Source organism: Erithacus rubecula (assembly GCF_903797595.1).
Source record: "Erithacus rubecula genome assembly, chromosome: Z".
In the NCBI taxonomy this organism is placed as follows: Eukaryota; Metazoa; Chordata; class Aves; order Passeriformes; family Muscicapidae; genus Erithacus; species Erithacus rubecula.
In genome coordinates this window covers 14,815,132-14,837,063 of record NC_136661.1, presented here as the reverse complement: position 1 = coordinate 14,837,063, position 21,932 = coordinate 14,815,132, and the positions used below count along the sequence as shown (strand labels likewise).

General features: G+C 34.6%; 1 protein-coding gene across 9 annotated transcripts in view; it reads right to left on the bottom strand.

Annotated features, from left to right (window-relative positions):
- Positions 1 to 21,932, bottom strand: part of PDE4D (phosphodiesterase 4D) — a 511,449-nt gene that overhangs the window by 145,707 nt on the left and 343,810 nt on the right. Inside the window, exon 1 of one of the 9 annotated variants that reach the window (XM_079330598.1) lies at positions 5,023 to 5,185. The exons of the other annotated variants lie outside the window; for them this stretch is intronic. Within the exon in view, the coding sequence (XP_079186724.1) occupies positions 5,023 to 5,111 (89 nt within the window). The 5' untranslated portion in view covers positions 5,112 to 5,185. Of the gene's footprint in view, positions 1 to 5,022; positions 5,186 to 21,932 lie in introns of those variants that run through there. 9 annotated transcript variants of the gene reach the window in all.

The window sequence follows — 21,932 nt, the reverse complement described above, 5'->3', positions numbered from 1 at the left end:
CAGATCCACAGTGGAAAAAGCAAATTCTAGAATGCCATGAAACAAACATTAATATGTTACCCTTGTACTACTTCTCTTATTTAATGAGGTATCTAGAAATTAATTGCAACATTTGGATATGGCACACGCTGAACTTGCGTCAGCTTGTTGCTGATGTATTCGGTATCAGATTGAATGATAGGTCTATTTATAGTGCTCCCAGAATTTGTGACACATCAGGGAATTGCAAGCCAGATACTTATGACATTTACATAAATATTCATGAATATCTGCAATTTGTAAATCAAACAGAGTGTTTCCTGGTGTTTATGGTTACTGCAATCTTTTCCTGCATCCCAAGAGATGCTAGTGTCTGTGCCTAGCCCCATCTCGAAGGTTGGCTTTGTGTGGGGACATTTTAGCCACAAACAACAAAGCTCAGCCATTTATTTATTGTAAACTGTAGCAACACTAGTCATCATTATCTCACTGTACGAAGATATGTTTCCTGTGGCTATTCATAGAAGATCTGGCTTTGGCTGTCAGAACATATTTAAGCTAAATTACAAAAAAAAAAAAAAAAAAAAAAAAAAAAAAAAAAAATTGCTAATAAAGCACCTATAGACATGCTGTTTTCTTCTGTTTATTTCACACTAATTAAATCACTTCCAAGATTTGATGCAGCAAAAACCACAAGATTCCACTGAATAAGCACTCAGGTAACAGTAATCTGAAGAAGTGATAAGAAACACTGACAGATGCAACCTGTCCTACTGTGATAGATTAATTTAACCTATCTGTGCGATGATATCAAAAAAGTTTTAATCAAAAACTAAGGCTTGTGAACATGTCACTTCTCTGCATTTTTTTTATCGTTTTTTGGGATGTAAGGACTGGAGCTTGACTTTCTGAGCTGTTAGGAAATGGTATTGAGACTACATTTATTCACTATCTGTATGCAGTTTTCCCAAGGATGTAAGTCTGCAGCAACACAAAGAGTTAAGTGTGATTCACTTGCACCTGGTCTCTTATCGATGCTTAATCTGACTTGCAATGTGCTTTGCTATTTTGCCACTTTTCCCAAGACTTCAAGTCAACATTGCCAAATGTCTGCATTGTGTAGATGATACTTTGGCATGTAAATTCGTCTAAAATAAGTCTGAGTGAGGTTCAAAACAACTGTTTAGTTGTGACATGGCTTTCTATGAATTACAGAATATAAACAGCTGAATTTGAAATAAAATGTGTGACTCACACTTATGCATACAAATATTTTATTTCCCTGAAAATGTTGAATCGCTGGTCAAATAGAACAAAGATATTTCCAGTGAGCTGGGACTGTAATGCCTAATAAATAAAATAATAAACTTTAATCTCGTTTCTATTTCCATATCATCACCAAGCTTGTAATAGCAAAAAGTTATAATATTACACTCTTCTCACTAAGACAGCTTTGACATAATTAAGAAATCCCCTTAGAGAAAGGATTCCTGGAAACTGCTGTTTAAGAGAGATATGCCACTTTCCAGCCCAGTTCCCAAGAGTTTAGTGGCTTGGAGTACAATTATCTGGCAGGAGGGAATCTGCCTCCTTATGTACAAATGCCGTGAGCAGCTGGCTGCAGAAGTGGTGTTGGCAGCAGCTTCAGCCACATGACTGTTCTTCTAGTCCAGGGAAATATGCCAGATGGCAGCCAAAGAGGAAAAACAGAAAGAATGCAGAACAAAAGAAAATCATATCTCCCATCAAAGAACCTCCCTTTCTTTTCCAGGTGAAGGTATAAGTGTCATGATTGCTGTTTCAGGAAGTGTACCTCCACAGCCAACTAATGAAAATGATGAAGCTCTGACAATGCAATAATTTAACAAACTTACTAATTATTTGATTTTTCAATTTAATGTATCTTATTGTCCATGCCATTTCTCCATAACACACATTGTATTTTGGAGCTTACCATCTCTACAAAATTGTTTCCAAACAAAAGGTCTTACACAGCTGATAGTGATTCTGCTTTTCACAAATGCTGAAATAATTTACATACAGTGGAAAAAGACTTAATCACCATCCAGGGAGATCCTGATGCCTCTGGAGAATCTTCTAAGTGATCTGGAGGACCTGTCAATAGGTCAGTGGGAGGAGTGTTTATTATCTAGCAGGATTGAGTGTCATATAACATGTTCTTATTCATACATCTGAGTTATGTGCAGGCAATTTTGATAGGCACTTTAGCTCTTCATCCATGTGTGACAGGATTTAGGGATCATGAAAAAAGCTTCTAAAGCTTCTATCTCTATTCATTCTTCAGAGGTTTCAGGAGGCTCTAAAGCGTGACTGTGCTGCTGTTATGATACAGTTTTCACAGTCACATCTAGTGCTATTTTCCCAAGAAAATCTAAAAGCAGCTGGAAAACCATATCCCTATTTGCATTTCAGTAAGGGAGGTGTGCTTCAGTTTAGACAAACTCAAGACTTTAAAATGAAAGGCAAAAAAAGGAGAGGGGAAGCAAAATGGAATAGAGGTGAATTTATCTGTGTGTTCTGGAAACAAAATAAAGATGCACACTTTTTTTTGTAAAGGAGTAGAAGAATGTTCATCTTCCTGGGAATAGAGTGGGGACACGTCCCTACAAAACAACCTAAACAACCCTCCTCCTCCAGCCTTCAAGAAGTTATGTAAATTGTAAAATATTTGGCAGTCTCCTGAGTCTCCTCTCCTGGCCTTGGCTCTACATCCAATGCTATGAATATTTGCATTTCTAGGGTAGAGTGATTAAGAGTACCTACCAGCTCTTTTAGTCTAATTCTTTGCTTTGTTTGATTCAATTTGCTGAAGTTCTAAGATATGTTTTTTTTTGATGGGACAGGTGGAGCAAGAAGTGTCAGTGACTGCATTACATTCTGGCTCTTCCTAGAAAAATTGCATTGTTTCAAGGCATATTTTTCCCCTATTCTGGGAAAACTTGCATCAGCCTGGGTCTTCTGTTACATTTTGAAAGCACTTCCTGATGAGCTAAGAAATTAAATTCACTATTTTGCCACAAAGTGCCATTTTTCATTTGCCTGTAAGGGGGATCAATGTATCACAGAATCTCCCAGAAATTAAAACATGATTTTTTTAAATCTATTGATGATGAGTATCTCAAAAAGAAACATTCTGGATTTTCCCAGAATGTATGAAAAGGAAATTTAAATTGATGGCAAGCTTCACGGTTTAAATGGTTTGCTGAACAGTGACCATCATGGAATGGGTGGACAGCCCTACCAGACATGCAGTTTTAGAAACCAAAGTCCCTTGACATCAAATGTTTGGGTAACGTGAGCAGAACTGTCGGTTGACATAAACAAGGTTATTAAATTACATAAGCACTGAGTACCGTAAAATTTTGTAGTAGATTTCTAAATATAACCTACAGTGTGAATGGAGCCATGGCAGTGACATGGCTATATATATATATATATATATATATATATATATATATATATATATATATATATATATACATATATATATATATATATATGTAAAGGATTTTTTTCTCCTCTTAGAGACTTAAATTAAATAGTAGCAAATAATATGGATCAAATTCAGTAATGCAACTATGATGCTTTTTAAAAAAAAATTATCTTCAACCTCATCCTTCTTAAAAGCTCTTGAAAAACAAACATGTAATACTCTAGGGTAGCACAAAATTCATTCACACCTCTGGACTTTTGATAAAGGTTTGTGGTTTTCTTAGTTTAATTAACAATTTTAAAGAATATTTTCACTTTGTTATATTGAAAAATTAGAAAATGTGCAATATGTGCATAATAATGAAAATAATCAGATTCTATAATAACGTGTTATATGAAACGTTTCTTTTTGCTTTTAAAGCATTAAGATAGATCAATAGATAGATAGATAGATAGATATAGAAACAGAAATAGATATAGACAAAGATATATTGATACAAATTCGTAAAAGAAATATAAGCAGCTTACTTTAAGCAAAAAATCCCCCATAATAAGATTTCTTAAGGGAATCTCAACTGAACTCTATGATCTAGTTTTGAACAGATACCATATTTTTATTTTCCTTTCTACTTTTATCTGTTAATTTTTCTTTTTGTCATAAACCTAACTCCCTCTGTATAAACAGACTAACTTTTACAAAAGAAAATGCTGAGAGAAGTTGGACAGTACCTTGCCAGTTCTTTTTGACAAAATTTACCTATACAATGTTTAATATCAGTAATCTTACATAAAGCATTTATCCTCTGAGGCATTTTGTAATTTGCTTGTATATAAATAAATTCGAATATTTCATTGATTAAAAAGTTATGATTCAGATGACATGAAGTAAGTTTTTCAATTAATTATATACAAATTGGAGATTCATAGGAATTTTTACTTGAAAATACACATTAATTTGTTATAAATAAATGTAAGGAAGTTGAAGAACAAATATTGGTTAAATTGCCAAAAGTAATGTGACAAATAATGAAAATCAAGCATTGCTAGTGTTATTTTTAAACAATTATTTTGGAAAAAGTATAATCGGTGTGTTTTTCTCATTTGCTATACTTTCAAAAATGTTTAACACAAAAATAATTAACAAATATGATTTTATGGCAAAAGCCTCACAACTATGATTACTAATTCAGATTTGGTATTCTATATCAGTGTGTTGTATTTTAATTAAATATGCTAACTTATGATAAGTACTCAGAATACTTAGAATTAATATTTTCATAAGAACACTGGCATAAACCTTTTCTCCCAACTCAGTATGCCAAAAATATTCAAAGTTATAATTTACTTGAAAAGAGCAGTTTCATACACTTCCATGATCATTTGTTCACAGTATTTTTTCCTACACAGAAACAATACCCTTTTTTTCTGATACACCACGTTCAGAGAAACCTTTATAAGCTCAAGACAACATGATTAATACAATCCATTTCCAATTTTCTTATATACTGTAATCCTCTAGAAGAATAAAATAGATCCACAGTTGCAACTATTACCACTGACAATTGCACTGTAAGCCACCAGAAGAGATACCTGTAGGACTTCAAAAAGCGAAATCTCATCTTATTTCTTGGAGATGGACGAGGCATGTAGGCTCCAGAAGGATCCCACAGAAAGGCCATGGGAAAAGCTAATTCTGAAACTATCTAATAAGTATAGCCCTGGGAGGACACAGGACAGTAGTGCTGGAAGTGCCCCACACTAATCATGAAACACTTGTAACTGTGTAAGGGTACGTCCTTTCCCTATGGTATGCTTTGGCAGAGATGTGGCTGGCTGAGAGCACAGGCTAAAAGGATAACTGGGATTTCCTGCTGTGTGAGGCTTGCCCTTTGCATAAACATCTCCTATGTCCAGGGCTCTTATCGCATTATTCAAGTGAGAACTCTTATGGTAAACCCTTAGATAGTTACAGCAGCCACTAAAGAGCACAGAACTACAGAGCTAAAGGAGACCAGAAATAGCCAATGCTCTGATTATTCACTGCTGCCCAGACAAGACCCCTCAAATTCTTAACAGTCTGTTGAAAGTATTTTTAATGTGGGTTATATTTGAACAACCTGTTCCAACTGACATCAGGCAGCTAAGAGCATGGAGGGGAAAAATAGCCAAATGAACAAAAAAAGCCCCCAAATTAAAATCTGCTGCATCATTCAGAGTGTGCCCCCAGCACAGCAAGGAGCTAGTAAACAGGGAGTAAAACTGCTACTGGAAAGACGATTGCAAGTCCCTCAATTGCCTCTTTGTTTAATTCTTAACTCTTGTCAAGTGTGTCTTCCATCCTCATAGTTTCTTAAGAGAATCAATTTATAACATTAAGCAGCTTTCCTGAGAGGACTTAATGATCTTCAAGAGATCAGCCACTCTAAGAAAGCACATCTCAGTCTGGTGGATGATTTTCAGGCCTCTCTGCAGCTTTTCTCAATGACATCACTCCTGCGCTGAATTACCAGCAGTGATGATGAGAATTGAACTCAGTTCCTTCCTACCTGAGGTCATTTCAGTTTTTTTTGTTGTTTGTTTGGCTGGCTGGGTTTGCCCTGTTTTTTTTTTTTTTTTATTGGATATTTTTGTTCATGCATCAACTCTTGCATTGTTTAGCCTGCCTTCAGTAGTGCTAAAAGCAAGTGGCTCTCAATGTGGCTATGATCTCTCAGCACTGGTAGGCAGAGTATTCTCCCCTTCCACTGATCTTGAAACAAAATAAATTCAAATATTTTTATTCATAAGAAATGTGATCAAAAAGAAACTGAGTATTCAGCCAGAGCAAGGTTAAAGATAAAAATTTAAAATTACTTAATGCTTTACCAGCAAAGTTCAGAGACTTAGAAAAATTAATTTCTGGGGATACATTATCCATCAATCGTCTGATAAAATGTACTATTTTCATGGTGAAGTGTACTGTGAGTAAGTACACCCTTCAGAAAGATTGTAAATGTATTATAACTGGCTATATTTTTCTCCTTGGAGGAACCATTTTTCTCCTTTTACACTGACAAATGTGCTACAGTGTCAACTGACAATATCTTCACATAATAAGATTTCAATATGTGGGATTCGTAGGTGAGAGCCTTGAGAAGGCCAAAAGTAATTTTTTTTATTTGAGCACTTAAAAGTATAGACTGTATAATTGAATTAAAATAATGTAGCAACTAATTTTCAAAGGAATGGAATTGAAATCATTCCAACAGTGGTTAGTAAGGTGCCTCCTGAATATTATAAACTATAGTCTTCTTCAAAATCATCATATGATTAAAGTATGACTAATTAATAGATCACTTTAAGCATATTAGTTTGAATAATACTGAATACGAGTGTTGCCAGGATCAATATTTCTCTTTTGGCAAATAATGCCAGGGTAGATTGCATTTTTAAAATTGTATCCTAAGTATCTTTATATTGCCAGGTATTATTCCTTTTCACATTCTGTTTCTAGAAAGGATTTTGCACAACACCTTAATGCAGCAGCAACAGTTGCCTTTTTATTTATTTTCATAAAGAAAATTGAACCAAATAATCTGAACAGACTTATTGTGAGCTTTCTTTCCTCCTTGGTACTTTTCCTTCACTGTGGCACTAAATCTTCTAATGAAGGCAACCACAATAAGGTCATAGAAATAAGCTTCTTACAAGATTACTAAAGACTAAATTTATACCTTGATATCAAAACCACTTATTGTCACTGTGTAGTGGCATGCAGTAAATCACTGTACCAAAACATGTCACAGTGCTTATAGAAATTCAAGGAAATGAAGGAGCATATAAGTCTGTAATACACCTTGACTTTTACAGAGGAGCTGCTAGACTCTTCCAGCCATTTCCCTTTTCTTTCAGACCAAATAAACATTTATAGAAACAGTCAAATAGCATTAAATGATTTGACATAAAGTTTCTGCTTTTTAGAGTTTTTTTTTAAACAGCTCAATAGTGTGAGTAAAGAAATTCATTGTTTTATATAAAGAGGTATAATCAATATTGCATTCAGTGACAATTCATACCTCTTACAGAAATGAACACTGTAATAAACAAATATTGTGCCATATCATTGACATTCCATGCAGTTTTGTGATTTCAACTTTTCCTCTGTAATTTTTGACAGGTAGTGGGATATCAGCCCCACACTCCTAACTGGTCAATGGTACTGCTGTAGTGTGCTATGATGGCTTCAAGTCACAAAAGGTGAATTTTTAGAAACATTTTCACTATTCTCCCATGTATTTCAACTGCTACTTTATACAGAAGATTTTCATATAAATAAATAAATAAATAAAAACCCAATATTTAGCATCATTAAAGATTTGAAACTTAAAGTAATAATGAGCTCATAAACCCACAAGAAATTAGACTTTATTTTGGTCAGTCTAAGTCAGGTAAGCGTAAAATCTCCTGTAAGTAACTAGGTCTGATCATAACCATAAATATCCTCACAGACATGGCATGCATTCTATTTTGACAGATGAAGTAGTGGTAAATGTAGGGAGCAGAGGAATAAAAACTATGAGGGTATTTTGAAGCTGAGGGCTTTTTTGCCTCATCCCTTTGTGCCTCCTGCACAGTCATGCTCCTTCTCTGGGCAGCCTTCCCAAAGCCTGTATCCTCTGTGTGATTCTATTGTATGCAGAGTTTACTTTGAGAAAAAGGATGTTACAGTTCCTATTATGACAATAGCAACCGCAGGGCTGAGTTGGGATGTACTGGTCAAAATAAAAGAAAAGAAGGAACTGCATAGACAGTTGGAGCTAGGGTGCGTGACACAGGAAGAGTGTAGAGAAGGATTATTTAGGATGGGGTCAGAAAGACCAGGGCAAAGCTGGAGCTGAACGTGGCACAGAGCACAAGGAACACCAAGAAGGGCTTCTTTGGGTGTGTTAATAAGAAAAGGAAGGGGAAAGGAGGAGTAATGGCCTCTGTTGAACAAGGCTGTGAAACTGGTAACAAGGATGAGGAAAAGGCTGAGGTACTCAACAATATTTTTGCTTTGGACTTCAATGATAGCCTCTGTTTGCACCTTTCTCAAGTGGATGGGCAGTAGGATGGGGACTGGGGGAGCAAAGTCCTTCCCACTGTAAGTAAAGATCAGGCTTGTGACCACTTGAGGAATGTGCATAAGTCAATGGGACCCAGTGAGCTGCAGCCCAGAGTCCTGAGGGAAATGGCAGCTGTAGGTGCCAAGCCACTCTCCATGATATTTGAAAAGTTATGGCAGGGAAGTGAAATCCCAGGAGACTGGAAAAGGAGAAACATTGTACCCATATTTTAAAAGGGTGAAAAGGAGGACTAAAAGTATCAAGCTGTCACAGGAATGATAGGGACTGGTGGGAGCAAGTTCAGAGTTCACAAGAATAATAAGAGGGATGGAACATATCTCCTGTGAGGAAAGACTGAGACAATTGTATTTATTCATCTTGGAAAAGATAAGGCTTTGGGGTGACCTTATTACCTGAAGGGAGCTACAAAGAAGACACCATTCACAAGAGCCTGTGGTGACAGGGCAAGGGGAATGGTTTCCAGCTGAAAGGGAGTAGCTTTAGAATAGGAATCAGGGGGAAGTTCTTTGCTGTGAGGGTGAGGCAGCAGTGGAACAGGTTGACAGGAAAAGCTGTGGATGCCACATCCCTGGAAGTGCTCAAAGCCAGAGTGGATGGAGTTCTGACCAAGCTGATCTAGTGCAAGGAGTCTCTGGCCATCCAGGGGGTTCAGATGATATTTAAGGCCCCTTCAAACTCAAATAATTCTATATTTCTGTGGTTCTATGATATAAACTCTGTCATGTTGTTTAAAAGATTCTGATTTATCAACAACTGGAAACTCAGAAAGAGTTCAAACTGAGGTCATTACAACAGGCAGGATGGTTTACATTAGCATACAGAATTTTACAGATGCTTCTCTCAGAGTTATTTCTCCTCTTTTCAAACACTGTCTCACGGTTTAATTAGACACCTCCAAACAAAATGTCACTGAATTTTGTGCAGCCAGTACCAAATATTTACCCACTATTTCAAATATATATCTTGCATAATTCAAATTATAAAACATTTAATAATATTAATGTAAATTTTTTTACGGACTAGATATTTTTCCATCTTTTTTTTATTTCTCTCTTGCTATCAAGACAACTGAAACACAACCTTCAAAACAAGAATTAGGAGGGAACAATTTGAATATGAGATGAAATTACATTTCAATTGTCCACATTAGAATGATAGTTTTTAGTTTCACATGGAGATATCTCAATAAAAATGTATGCTGGATAGCTAAAAAATATGTAAGGCCCAGAATGAAATTATTTTCCAGAATTCATTTAGTTTATAGACAACTTCAAGCTTATTTTAAAAAATATTCTTCTAGCTTCCATTTTTTACATTATTCCTGCTCAGAATATAATAATTCATAACAGAGATATTTTCCTTTGTAATAAACACCCTGAAATTTGAAGTATTCCTTTTTCACCTGAAAAAGAAACCCAAAAAGGGTCCCCCTAAACAAAAAATCTTAGCCATATCTGATTGAATTTTAGACTGAAAACCTGAACTTTCAACCCCCTCAAAAGGTGAGCAGATTTCCTTCAATCTTTCATATTTCCCATCACCCTGATCTATTCTAGGGAGTCTGATACAAGGTTGGACCTTTTAAAGCATGCAATGCAAAATAAATCACAAGTTATTTTATTTGGGGTGAGGTATTAAGAAAAAGACATGTTCTCTCTGTGTTTTCTTAAGTTTAATAGTCTATCCAAAACTAGTACCTCTTTGCACTGCAAATACTTTCTGATTATTATTGCTTATCATCCCTCCTTAGCTTAGTCCTGCAGTATCTGTGCCTGTGAAAAAAATCTGGCTAAAATATTTCTTTAAGATTTTTTTAATTGAACAACTGTTTCTGAAGTGGTTGGTAGTAGTGACACTAGTCTTGTGATTTGAGCATCCATAAAAATGCTCTGCTAAGAATTTTTTGTGATTTCTAAAGAGCCAACATATCCTGTAGCCCTTCTGTCAAGAGGGTTTCTTCTATATCTAGCCTACTTCATTTGTGAATTTCAAATAATTTAATTATCTCCCAGATTCCTACAAAACAATTACACTAAAGGGTTAAAAATTATGTTGAAGGAGTACATACAAATATGCATACACAAGAATGCACTTACACACATTCATTTTCTAATTAGGAAATATATAATAATTCTGAAAACACCATAAAATATCTGAGTTTTGCTTTTTCAGTTACTTTTATAATAATGTATTTTTTGATAGTGCTAGTTTTACAGATATATGTAAGACATCCATGTTATATAGAGTTTTGTTTCATCAGTTGTTAAGTATTTGTGCCCTCCCATTTATTTATTTTGTGGAAATTATTGTAAATAGTGATTACCAATTTAAAGTGAGAGGAAGTTTAATGCTCTTGTCATTGTCACCAGAGTCATTTGATGAAGCTCTCACTCAGAAAGTAAAATGACTGTGTCTGTGCTGGAAGCAAATCACATGAATAGATAAGTTCATGAAGGATTTAAAAAGTGTGAAATTCTTTCCTAGAGATTAAAGTACTAATATTGGAGAGCAAGAAGAGAGATGTCAAAAATGTACCAGCCTAAACAGATAGCTCTTCCATTAGTCATGCATGCAGGCACTACCTACCATAGGTGACAGATATCATCAAGAAGGGAATGTCAGAATGAAAACCAGGAGAGACCTGAGCTCGGAAGTAAGTTCCTTTAATAATGAAGTTGTTAAGCCATACAGTAATGTTAAGACTATTGAATTATGTCTAGCAGAGTTTTTATGAAATTCCCACAAGCAGATTTTATTGAGCAAGGTTTTTGTCTGAGTTTCTCTTAAAACTCCCGCAGCCTGTGTAAACACATTATTCCTGGTACACACTATTCTGGTTATCTATGGACATTATACAAGCATTGTGCATTATCTTCAGTTTACAGAGTTGCAAACTACAGAATTCTGTAAAAAACACATTAGAAAATTTTGGGTTGTTTTTGTTTTTGTTTTTTAATGGTAGTGATATAAAATGTGTCATAGAAATGCAGTGACTCCTGATAATTTTCCAATAAATTTTATTTTATTTATTAAATCTATATTTACCCAAAAAAAATGTTTTACATAAGAAATGTGTGTTGTAGTCATTTCTTTTTAAATCACTGCTGAAATCAAAGCTTTTCTATTTATCTGTTCTTTCAAAGGATGCTGATAAACTTCAAGGACAAATGGTGTCTCTAGAACTACTGAGGAACCTAATTTTAGTACAAATGAAATTGAAGAGCTTGTGCAAATGATTACCAGGCACCTTTGACTCATGTTTGGAGCTGGCTTATTGAAAGGGGATTTCACAGATAAACAAAATGTATATTCAGCAAACTACCTAAGAAGCCTTTCAGTTTTCCTCTGATTCCTCAAAGGTCTGCTAGAGAATTATAATCATCCCTTGCCCTGAAGACTTAAAATCCTATGTTTTTAGTGGGATTTCAAGAACTATTTGGCAGGAACATATTCTACTTCTAGGTGACTGCAACAGAAGCAGCATCAGAGTCACTTAGATCAGAGCTAATTTGAGAAGTGCCTTAGGACAAGGGCAAAAAATGGGACAGCTCTGGACAGTGCTGTAATGCAAAAGAAACAAGCTTAGTTTATAGTCTACTTTTCATTTATATTAATATATTTATATTCAGCAAATATGTTTACTGTTAACACATATAAGAGGTTCTAAGTGATTAATTAATAATTAAGTGATTTTTTTTTTTTTTGTAAAAGTGGAAATAAAGATCCTAGTTCAATGCCTGAGCAGTAGAAGACAGAATTAGCTGACAGCAAGACTTAGGAAATATGAGTCTTAAAGTCTGTGCAACTCAGTCCTGTTTGTCTGTGTGACAGTGGATCAATTCTCCTGCTGCTCAGAGAGGTGCATCCATCTGTATTTTAAAGAGGATGAACAACATTTATAAGTAAATTCTTAAACAGGGATGTTTGTCTTATGCCTCAGTCTTACTCAGAAGAAAGGAACAATTAGAGAAAAGGCATTAGGGCTGCCCAGGACAGACTTTTTAGAGAATTAGCAAACCATGGTTTACTTTTATTCTCCAAGAAAATATAGCCTGTGAAAATGAGTAGAGTGAATTGGTGGTCTACATGGCAGAAAAAAATTCTGGAAAATCCCAGAAGCAATGCCTTCAAAGGAAAAAAGGGAGATAACTCTCTTGTCTACAAACCTAAAAATTGATTCAAAATTCAAACTTCCCTGGTATTGTTAAAGGTTTAAAGAAACAAATTAACCAACATTTTACAAATTTAATATTTAAAGAGAACTTTAAATAAAGTGCTCAAGAGAACACTTTGGGCCTCTATTTTGTGTTTCAACAATTTATTAAAATGAAAATTATCCTTATGTAAGTAAGTATTTTTTCATGCAGTGAAAATGGAAGCTGAAGTAGGGAATTTAGACATTTGAACCTAAACCTAAAAGCTTATCAGTATCTGAACTAGGATCAGAACCTTGCTTAATGTATGCCTCTAATGTATAATAATAATTCATAATGTATAGTAATGTAAATATAGTAAATTTAATTTTGAAACAAGGAATTATTTTGCAGGTAAGAAAAAGTATTATATTTAGTTTTTAATAATTTTTCATCATATTTATTCCCATTCAATTTCTACTTTAGCATATTAAAATTAAGATAACTATATTTATAATTATTTCCTTTAGCTCTACTAACTTATTTAATTGCACAGTCCTAACACAACAATTACTATATTAGATGATAAGAACAGCTTATTTACATTTTATATTGAAAGCGATATCATAAAGTTCCGAGCATAAAGTATGAAAATTAACTTAGGAAAAGAATGAAAGAAGCAATACTTGGCATTGCAAGTTACCCTAAAAACTGAGCAGATGTGAAAGTAATATTAGACTGTTTGTTACTGCAGATGGCTGAAGAAAATTCATTGGTACGAATTCAGTGAAATATTTGTGACAGAAATTTTAAAAATTATGCAAAATTATTGCATAATAGTTTTGGCCACTTCACATTGAGAGCACACTGAAACTGCATGCAAAATCATGAAGATAACAAAGTGCATGGTCTAGGACCACCTGCTCCAGGTGACCCTGCCTGAGCAAGGGGACTGGACTGAAGGATTTCCAGAGCTGCCTTCCATCCTGAGATTCTGTGATGCTGTAAATCAGTCCCACTTTTAGTAGGTTTTGACATCATGAAAATTATGGGATTCAGAAGTGCTTTAACATGCTTGCAAAGCATTTCTCCCTCTGTAAAAACACGCTTTCATGCCCTCTGGTGTTCAATGAAATAAAAAGTGTTACTCTCAGAACAAGTACTTCTAAAATAACAATACAACCATAGCCATGTCATTTTCTTCTTTTGGAGGGGTTTGTTCAGCTACCTGCCAGCACATGTGTCTAAGTAGGGAGCTCAGCTGATCTTTAAGCTAAAATTGACTGTTTTGACCAGCTGCCTCCTGCCTGCAGTGGCTCCATCACCTCTTACACATGCACAGACCATACCTTCATTTAGAAGGTTGTCCTAAACCAGAGCAAGTTCCTTACCTGGTTTCCTAAGGGTTTAAAACCCTCAGGAAACATAGGTTAGACAACGTTTTTCAGGGCAGCACAATTCCCAGCATTTAAAAATGTGAGCTGTGCAAAATTCAAAGTGCATTACATAATATTCAATCTCAACACTTTGTAACTGTAACAGCAGCAGTAACAAATAAACCAATTTAAAGATGATTGCAGCAGCAAGGTTGACATATATCTCTCTTCCTAGTAGGTGGGGTAGAAATATATCTTTTCTTAAAGAGGAAAAAGCAGCAACCATTTGTACATTACTTACTTACTTACTTACTTACTTCTTCAATATTTGAAACTGTGAGGAATATTGAGACTATCTCCAACACACAACTCCCATACCGACTGCTGACATCCATGAATCAGAAATTATAATTTAATTCAGCAGTTTGGGAATAAGTCCACCAGTAAAAGTGTGTGCTCGTTAAAAAAGGATCAAGCCCTGCTGGTTCAAAAAGCAGAAGCCATATATTTTCAGGTTATTGACATGGCTCAGAGTTTGCTGGTGTCTCTTTGTCACTGGTCACTTGATGTCCTCCTGCATACTGCACTCCTGGCCCAGCAGGAAGGGGCACCCTGGCTCCTCCAAGGAAGCCTAATATTTCAACAGGCAGGACTATATCTTTATATAAACTTAAAAATACACATGTATTTTATATATATAATTTGAATATACGCATATATGTGTATATGTATATCTTCATATACGTTTAACCAACCCCTAAGAATTTCACTTGCCATGAAAAAGTCAATCTGAACCCCAAATCTCTTCACTACTAATAGCACTCCATCCTGTCAGTTGCTAAAAAATATATGGAAACTGAAGATTAATTCTAAGCAAAAAAATATTTTTTAAATACAGATTCTGAAATAAAGACAGTGAAAACATCTTTTCCTCTCAAACCCTGATAGAACTGAAAGAAAATTTCAATGATTTCCTTCCATCCCATAAATTTTTAAAATGGTTATTTTGGTAATGCAAGTAGGAAAAGAACTATCAACATTTACCATGATATGAGGTTGTAAGACACAGACTCCTGTAGAGAATTCAGACACAGCTGCTCAACCACAAATAATTCCTTTCTCATGAACATGTGAATAATCGATTTATATAAAGTTTTCTACCCCAAAGAATTGGACTAGGAAGTTGGAAGAGAAGCAGAATAAAGATCCAAACAGACTTTTTAAAAATTCTTTTCAGAAAGAAAATATTAAAAACTATCAATAAGAACACATGAAAAAAATTTAGCAGCAGAGATTCTCCAAGCAGATAAATGCAGTGATGGTACCTTTAGATAACCTTTATTAAAAAGTTATTTACCAAGTGCTTTTTTCACATTGCATTTCAGGTTATAAACCAGATTAGATTATTTTGCACTATGCTGCCTTTTACTTATTTGTACAGCAGAATGTGACTGTTTAGTAAATGTGTTTCTTAGTTTCACATATGAAATTACATAGAATGCAGTGTGTGTGTGCCTGTAGAAGCAGACAGAACTCTTTGCTCAGAAGAACAGCAATATTTTTCATGAGAAACCAAGGCCCAAGAGTAGAGCCAGGTGCCAGTCTTGGAGTCAGGTGCATCTAGCCAAAAGTTTGAGTATGCAGAAGATCCAATTAAAGCCACAGGAAAGGAGAATAAACAGGATTCACAGAGATTGATGTAATACTCTGAGAAAATAAGGAAAGATGGAAATCTACCAGAAGAACTGTAAAACCAGGTTGGAGTTAGCCGACAAGGAAGGAATATGAGATGTGATAAGAAGCACAGAGATGACAGAGGAAATATGACTGAAGAAACCTCTGGTTTAAAATTCAAATAAATTTCTGGGGAAGGGAGGAGGTAATTTCTAGTCTAAAATACTTTTGCCCCGTTTTATTTTTCTTTCTTTCTTTCCAGTTCCTGGGAGAAACTGCTTCATTATCATATACATGTTTTTGGTGAGAGAAGAATTATGTATGCCAACCATTTTCAGCAAAAAATTGTTTTCCCCTTATACAAAGTCCTGGTGAAAGCCCATACAAAAATCTAAGCTTTTCCCACAGACTTGAAATATTTTGCATGACTTTGGCTGCATACCTTGGGAATCTGTGCTAGGCTTTTATAGGTGCATTAACTAGTACAGAAAATGTGTTCATGCTAAAAATATAAATTTGGAACGAAATTGCCATAGTACTTTTAAGAGCTCAAGTTAAAAGAAATACACATCTGAGAGTTCCTGGCAGTGATTATTAACTTGGTTTCATAGTTTTTCTTTATTTGCAGGTGTAAGTCAGCACTTCTGTTGCTCAATATTCTCAAATTATGTAGAAGTTGTGATTATACATTGTATTGCAAGATTACCTTTGAAAACAATGTTGAGTATTATGCTGATTTGCAAAATTGGTTGCCAGTACACTGAAACATTTTTATCAGCTTCACAGTTCTGGAGAAAATAAAATATTTAGTTGAATGAATAAAGACAATTTGGAAATTTGTTCAATGATATTTTTGTAAATTGACAGTTGACTGTAACAGATGAAGCTGAGTCATCAGTCAGCCATGGCTGAAACTAGGAAATACAGCTGTAGAATACATTTATCTAATATCTATTATGCTGGTAAAAAATCTTCAAGACATTCTACCATTTCTGATCAAATTTTAACTCAATGAAGGTAATTTAGTATCACTTCATAATTTTATCTGCTTTACAATAAAGACTTTGCTGATTGTTAATGTTTCTCCTCTTTTTCTTATTTTGTCAATATTTCTCCACATTAGAAGTCTAGATATTTAAAATATTTTCAACCATAAACTTTTCTGATGGATTTGCTCTAAGAATCAGTTGAAATGCAACTGTTAAATTGGGTATAAGTGAAAAAAAAAAATGTGATTACTATAAAATATGAGTTTTTTCTGTTTGTAGAGCTACCTTTCCAAGGCTGAGACACCTTAACTGTGTCCATCCATTCTGTGCATTCACTGCTTTTTTCTGGTAAAAATCCCAAACCTAACGATTTCCCAATACTGTTGGTATTTTGGCAGTCATGGACTATCCTGCCCATCTGACCTCAGACAGGCAATGCCACCACCAGAATAGGTGTGAGGCGCCTGGCTCACCTCACATTATCTTATTCTAGCCATTTGAAAACTAAAGACACTAGTGATTGAAGTTCATCCCATGAACTCGGCTGAGTTTTCCTCCCTAGTTTTAAGAGTTGAAGTTCCATCTTGCCCTAAAATCATTGCACAGGGATATTGGTACAGCCATTATTTGACAACAATAATATTTTTCAGCTAACTTCAAAGTAAAAGACAAAATGAAACACTGACAATTCAGTATTAATGCTGCAAAAACTTTCTAATATCTCTTACATCATCCTGTAAAGAAGCAACATATTCTTCACAGGGAGGTTCATCCTGATTTGAGGGCAACAATAGGTTTAGAAGTAGATAATGTGTCTAGTATTTAAATAAGATAAATTAATTGTGTAATCATTTTTTAATTATCTTTCAAATAAGATTACCTTATTTATTCAAAAGCAGCTGTTAGGAGAGTAGAAAGAGTGCCCTGGCATTTAAATTCAAAATGTACCTATGTTTTTCTATGTGATGCACCTGCTATGGTCTGGTAACTATGACTGATATTAAGCCTTCTATTTTAACAAAAATATTACAGTCCCTGTCAGCAAAAGCTTGTTATGTAAATCCAATAATACACATTATTTTTTTAACATAATTGCCTCCACTCATAGTTACATTTAACAATTTAATTATATGTTCATGAAGACGCACAATGCAAAACATTTAATTTAAAAAACCTCAAACCAGGACAAGAAAAAATTACTTTGTTTCCAGGATTCTAATTCAATACACACTCAAGTTTAATACGGTATCTCAGAAATGTTAGCAATTGGCTTCTGTGAAGGGAAGAGAACATTGGAGCCACTTGATGTTGAAAGTCTAATTTCTAGTTTTTAATTCAAAATGTTTCGCATGGTTTTGTTTTAGACCCTTGGGATTATGTAGCCTGTTGTGTAGAAGACCACTTTTCACTTAATAAGAGCAACTATGTAACTCACATATGACATTGGACATTTAGATTTATGTAATTGCTGCCTTTGTGACAAAACTGCCTATCATATGGCAGAATGAAAAAAATGGTGATTCTGTACTCTTTGGGTCACTGTGTTGTGAAATTTAGTGGGCAAAACAGAGAATTCCTTATTCAGTGTCCACAATACACACACGTATTGGCACTGTCTCAACAAGCCTGGATTCAAAAATCTTCAAGAGAATTGGATTATACAAACTCTTCCCTGTCCTTTGAGGTCTCTTATCAGTTATTGGGGGGAAACACAGAGAAATCTTGTTTTCTACTAGCCCTTTCATGAATCCAATCCTGACTGTTCATCCAATTAATATTAGTAATCCAAAATTCGTTACATTTTTCTGCTAGCTTATATTGCTTAAAAAGTATTCACCTATCTTTATTTCAAGCAGCTAAGATGCAAAGAGGACTTCTTGTGTTAAAAGAGCACACTGAGAATCAGAACGTGTATGAACACAATTAACAATATTTTCAATTATAAAGAGCTGTTTCAATTACAAAATACCTATTATTGAAGAAACTTGCAGCTATCCTTGTCTAGCTGTTATTAGCCTCTTACTGCTGGCTTCAGACCATTACACTCCTCCTTACTTCTTCTTTCCTACTTGAGTAATTTTAAACATCTTTTTAGCCCTCCTTGCAAGCTCCCTTACTGATGGCTTCTACAAATCCCTCTCTAATCAGAGCTGCAGATCTACAGGAAATATTTCAGTAACTCACAATTTATGATGAAAATAACTGCTTTCATTGATTGGCTGGCCACAGATCTCCTAATGTATCTCAGTATGGAGCCTGTTTTGCTCATGGTGAAAGTGTGCTATTAGCTCATATTCAACCAAAAATCTCCAAGTCCATCAAAATCTCTAGGGGCTTTTCAGTAGAATTCCCAGCTAGCTATTCACTCTCTGGGTTTTTGTGACCCAGCACCATGTATTTCTCCTTATTGAACTTCACGGGGTTAGCTCAATCCTCCTGTCAGTCATATCACATGAATTGCTGACATTTGTCATCTTGGTCACTTTCCTTTTTCCCCCACAAATCAAAATGCCTTCTGGATGTGCTTTGCTTGTTTTGGAATACATATGGTCTTACTTTTATTTAATTCTATAAATCCTAAAAGCCATTTATCCAACAAGTGGAGTCTTACTTTAAATACTGAATATTTAAAAGTTATTAATTATTTAGTGCTGTATTTTATGCTATTTCTAAATTATTTTGAATTGGAAGACTAAATGAAAATGTTCAAGTGAATTTAAGATTAATAAACAAGTAGTCAATCAATTTTCCTGCGTTGATAAAGTCAGATAAAAATTTGTTTAATTCTTTAAAAAGTTACACATGTATTGACAACAACTCATATTTCACATGTGCATTTAAACCAGCAAATCTTAACTATGCATAATAATTTTTCATTCTTAAAAATGAAACTTCTATCTTCAAGGATAATTCTGTGATCTCCAAACTTTCCTCTTTTAGTAAATAGGATGTCAAGAACTTGAACACTCACAGAGCATCAATATGGACCTTTTTGCAGCAGTCACTATACACACACAAAGCAAATGCAGCAATCTTCCATTTCATAAAATTGAAATTACAGGAGATTATTCTATCAAATTTTTAAAGATGTTGACTTCTCATCTGGTGTTTTACATTGTTTCTGGTAACTCAAGAAAAACTGTTCTAGATAGCTTTACTTGTTCCTATTGCAAATGATGGAGGACGAAAAAATCTATTTTTTCACATGAAATGTATTTGCCTGACTTACTTTCAGTTATTTAAAAGTTCATTTAATCTGAAATATTTTCACTAGTCTGTGTATAGTAATGAACGAAAAGGCATCCTGATAATGAGATTAATTTAATTTAACTTAAAGGTCAGTTTTTGACAAAACTTTAGAATTGCCCTTCTCTTTCTATACTCACAAAAGAAATTTGGGTGATTATTAACAAAGATGCTTGTTTTTAAATGACTGGGTTGGGAGCTGAATCACAATCCAAATGATTATTGCAGGATGTAGCTGTATTAATTAACTTTCTTTTCTTGCTGAGTTCCTTTTTTTCAATCTTCTAATCATAAAAACACATTATTTTTTGTGAAAGAAATTACTTGCAAACCATACAAAAAGGATAGAAATTGAATTTGGCATTGTGACTATCAAGGCTTATTTTAATTTCTAACCAATACTTTTCTTCATTGTGGAATACTGGAATGCAGAGTATGTATTCTACACTTATCTTGCTACACAGGAAATCAAACACATAGTGCTACTCCTTACTGTAAGCACCTTTCTTCACACAACTTATTATGCAGTGGTTAGAGGATTATCTTTCCCATTTTCCAAACAGTCATCTTGTTGGCCAGTTTATTACCTATTTTTAAGTTCTCATTACACCTAGTTCTGTCACACCTTGCAAATAAAGGGTTGGGAATGGGACATTGGTTTTTCTGGTTCTTTGCCCAGTATGGGAAGGGAGGGGAATTGGCCTAGGAAGTGTCTGGCTTTGTTCAAGCTCTGAAATGCTACAGCATCAAGGAAAAGACTATTACAGTATTAGAGAATCATGATGGACCTGTCTCAGATGAATTGTCATAAAGCTTGCTCTTTCTCAGAGAGACAGCATATTGTGCTGTGATAAATCACAGACTGTGTCCCATTACAGCTGTCATCTTGAGGAAAGCACATTTAGTGATAGTCTTGGTAGTGCCTTGTGTGTGATATTTCCTTCTATTTTGTGATAAAGAATCCACATTCCTAATAATTTTATTTTGTGAAGCTGAATGCTATTCCATACAACCATAAAAATGTTCTTTTCAGCAGCTCAGATGTAGCTTCCTTTTGATAAGTAACATTTCTTCAATAGATGTTTTATTTCAGAGGCCTGCCATATCACACATTTCAGCAATAATCAGAACTAGGAATGTCTACCCCATGCATTTACTTTCTCGTCAGTAAAACAATAGCTTATCTCAAAGTTCAACAACGGCATTTTTTATTATCACTTATTAGGAGTCACTGTAATACCTAGGAGCCTTCAAAGTGACCTGGGGCGCAGGGTTATTAGCTGTGAACCAAGAACATTTCAGCCACACACAGGCTCTGATACTCAAATAACTCCAATACACTAATCAACTGACCAATAAAAGAAGGAAAAATTTATCTAAATTTATTAAAGTTGACATTTGTGTTTTCACTTCTTTTTTTTTTTTTTCCCCTTTTTTTTTTCTTCAGGAAAATACGGGTTTTATAAAGCTTTAAATTAAATTGAAAATCTTTGGGTTCCCAAAATTTTCTGATTAAACTGAGCATATTTCACAATTATCTATTTCTGCAGTATCTCATAAGCAGAAAATAAAAATTTTTCAAGTATTACATTAATTCTGATAATTGCGGCTTGTAAATAATTTGTAGTAATATCCTCTTATGCCAAATAAATAAATAAACACATAAATATAAATTGCTTTTTTGACCCATGTAAACTCAATGAAAACATCCTTTGATGAAGATTTCCATTCCTTAACCATGCATTTCATGGAAAGGTGTTTTCCTTGCTCTGTTACAGGACTGCTCTCTGCTCCTGAGCTTTGTCATTGTTCTGAAGAAGATGCTGAGCAGCTGTACCCCAGACATACTCTTCATAATCTTTCTCAAACTTTCCAGTTGTCCTTTCTCTAGCCTTTAAAAGGCTAGAGAAAGGCTAGAAAAACTCTAGCCTTTGTTCAGTTTCTAGGATGTTCCTGATATTCATCATATTTGCTATC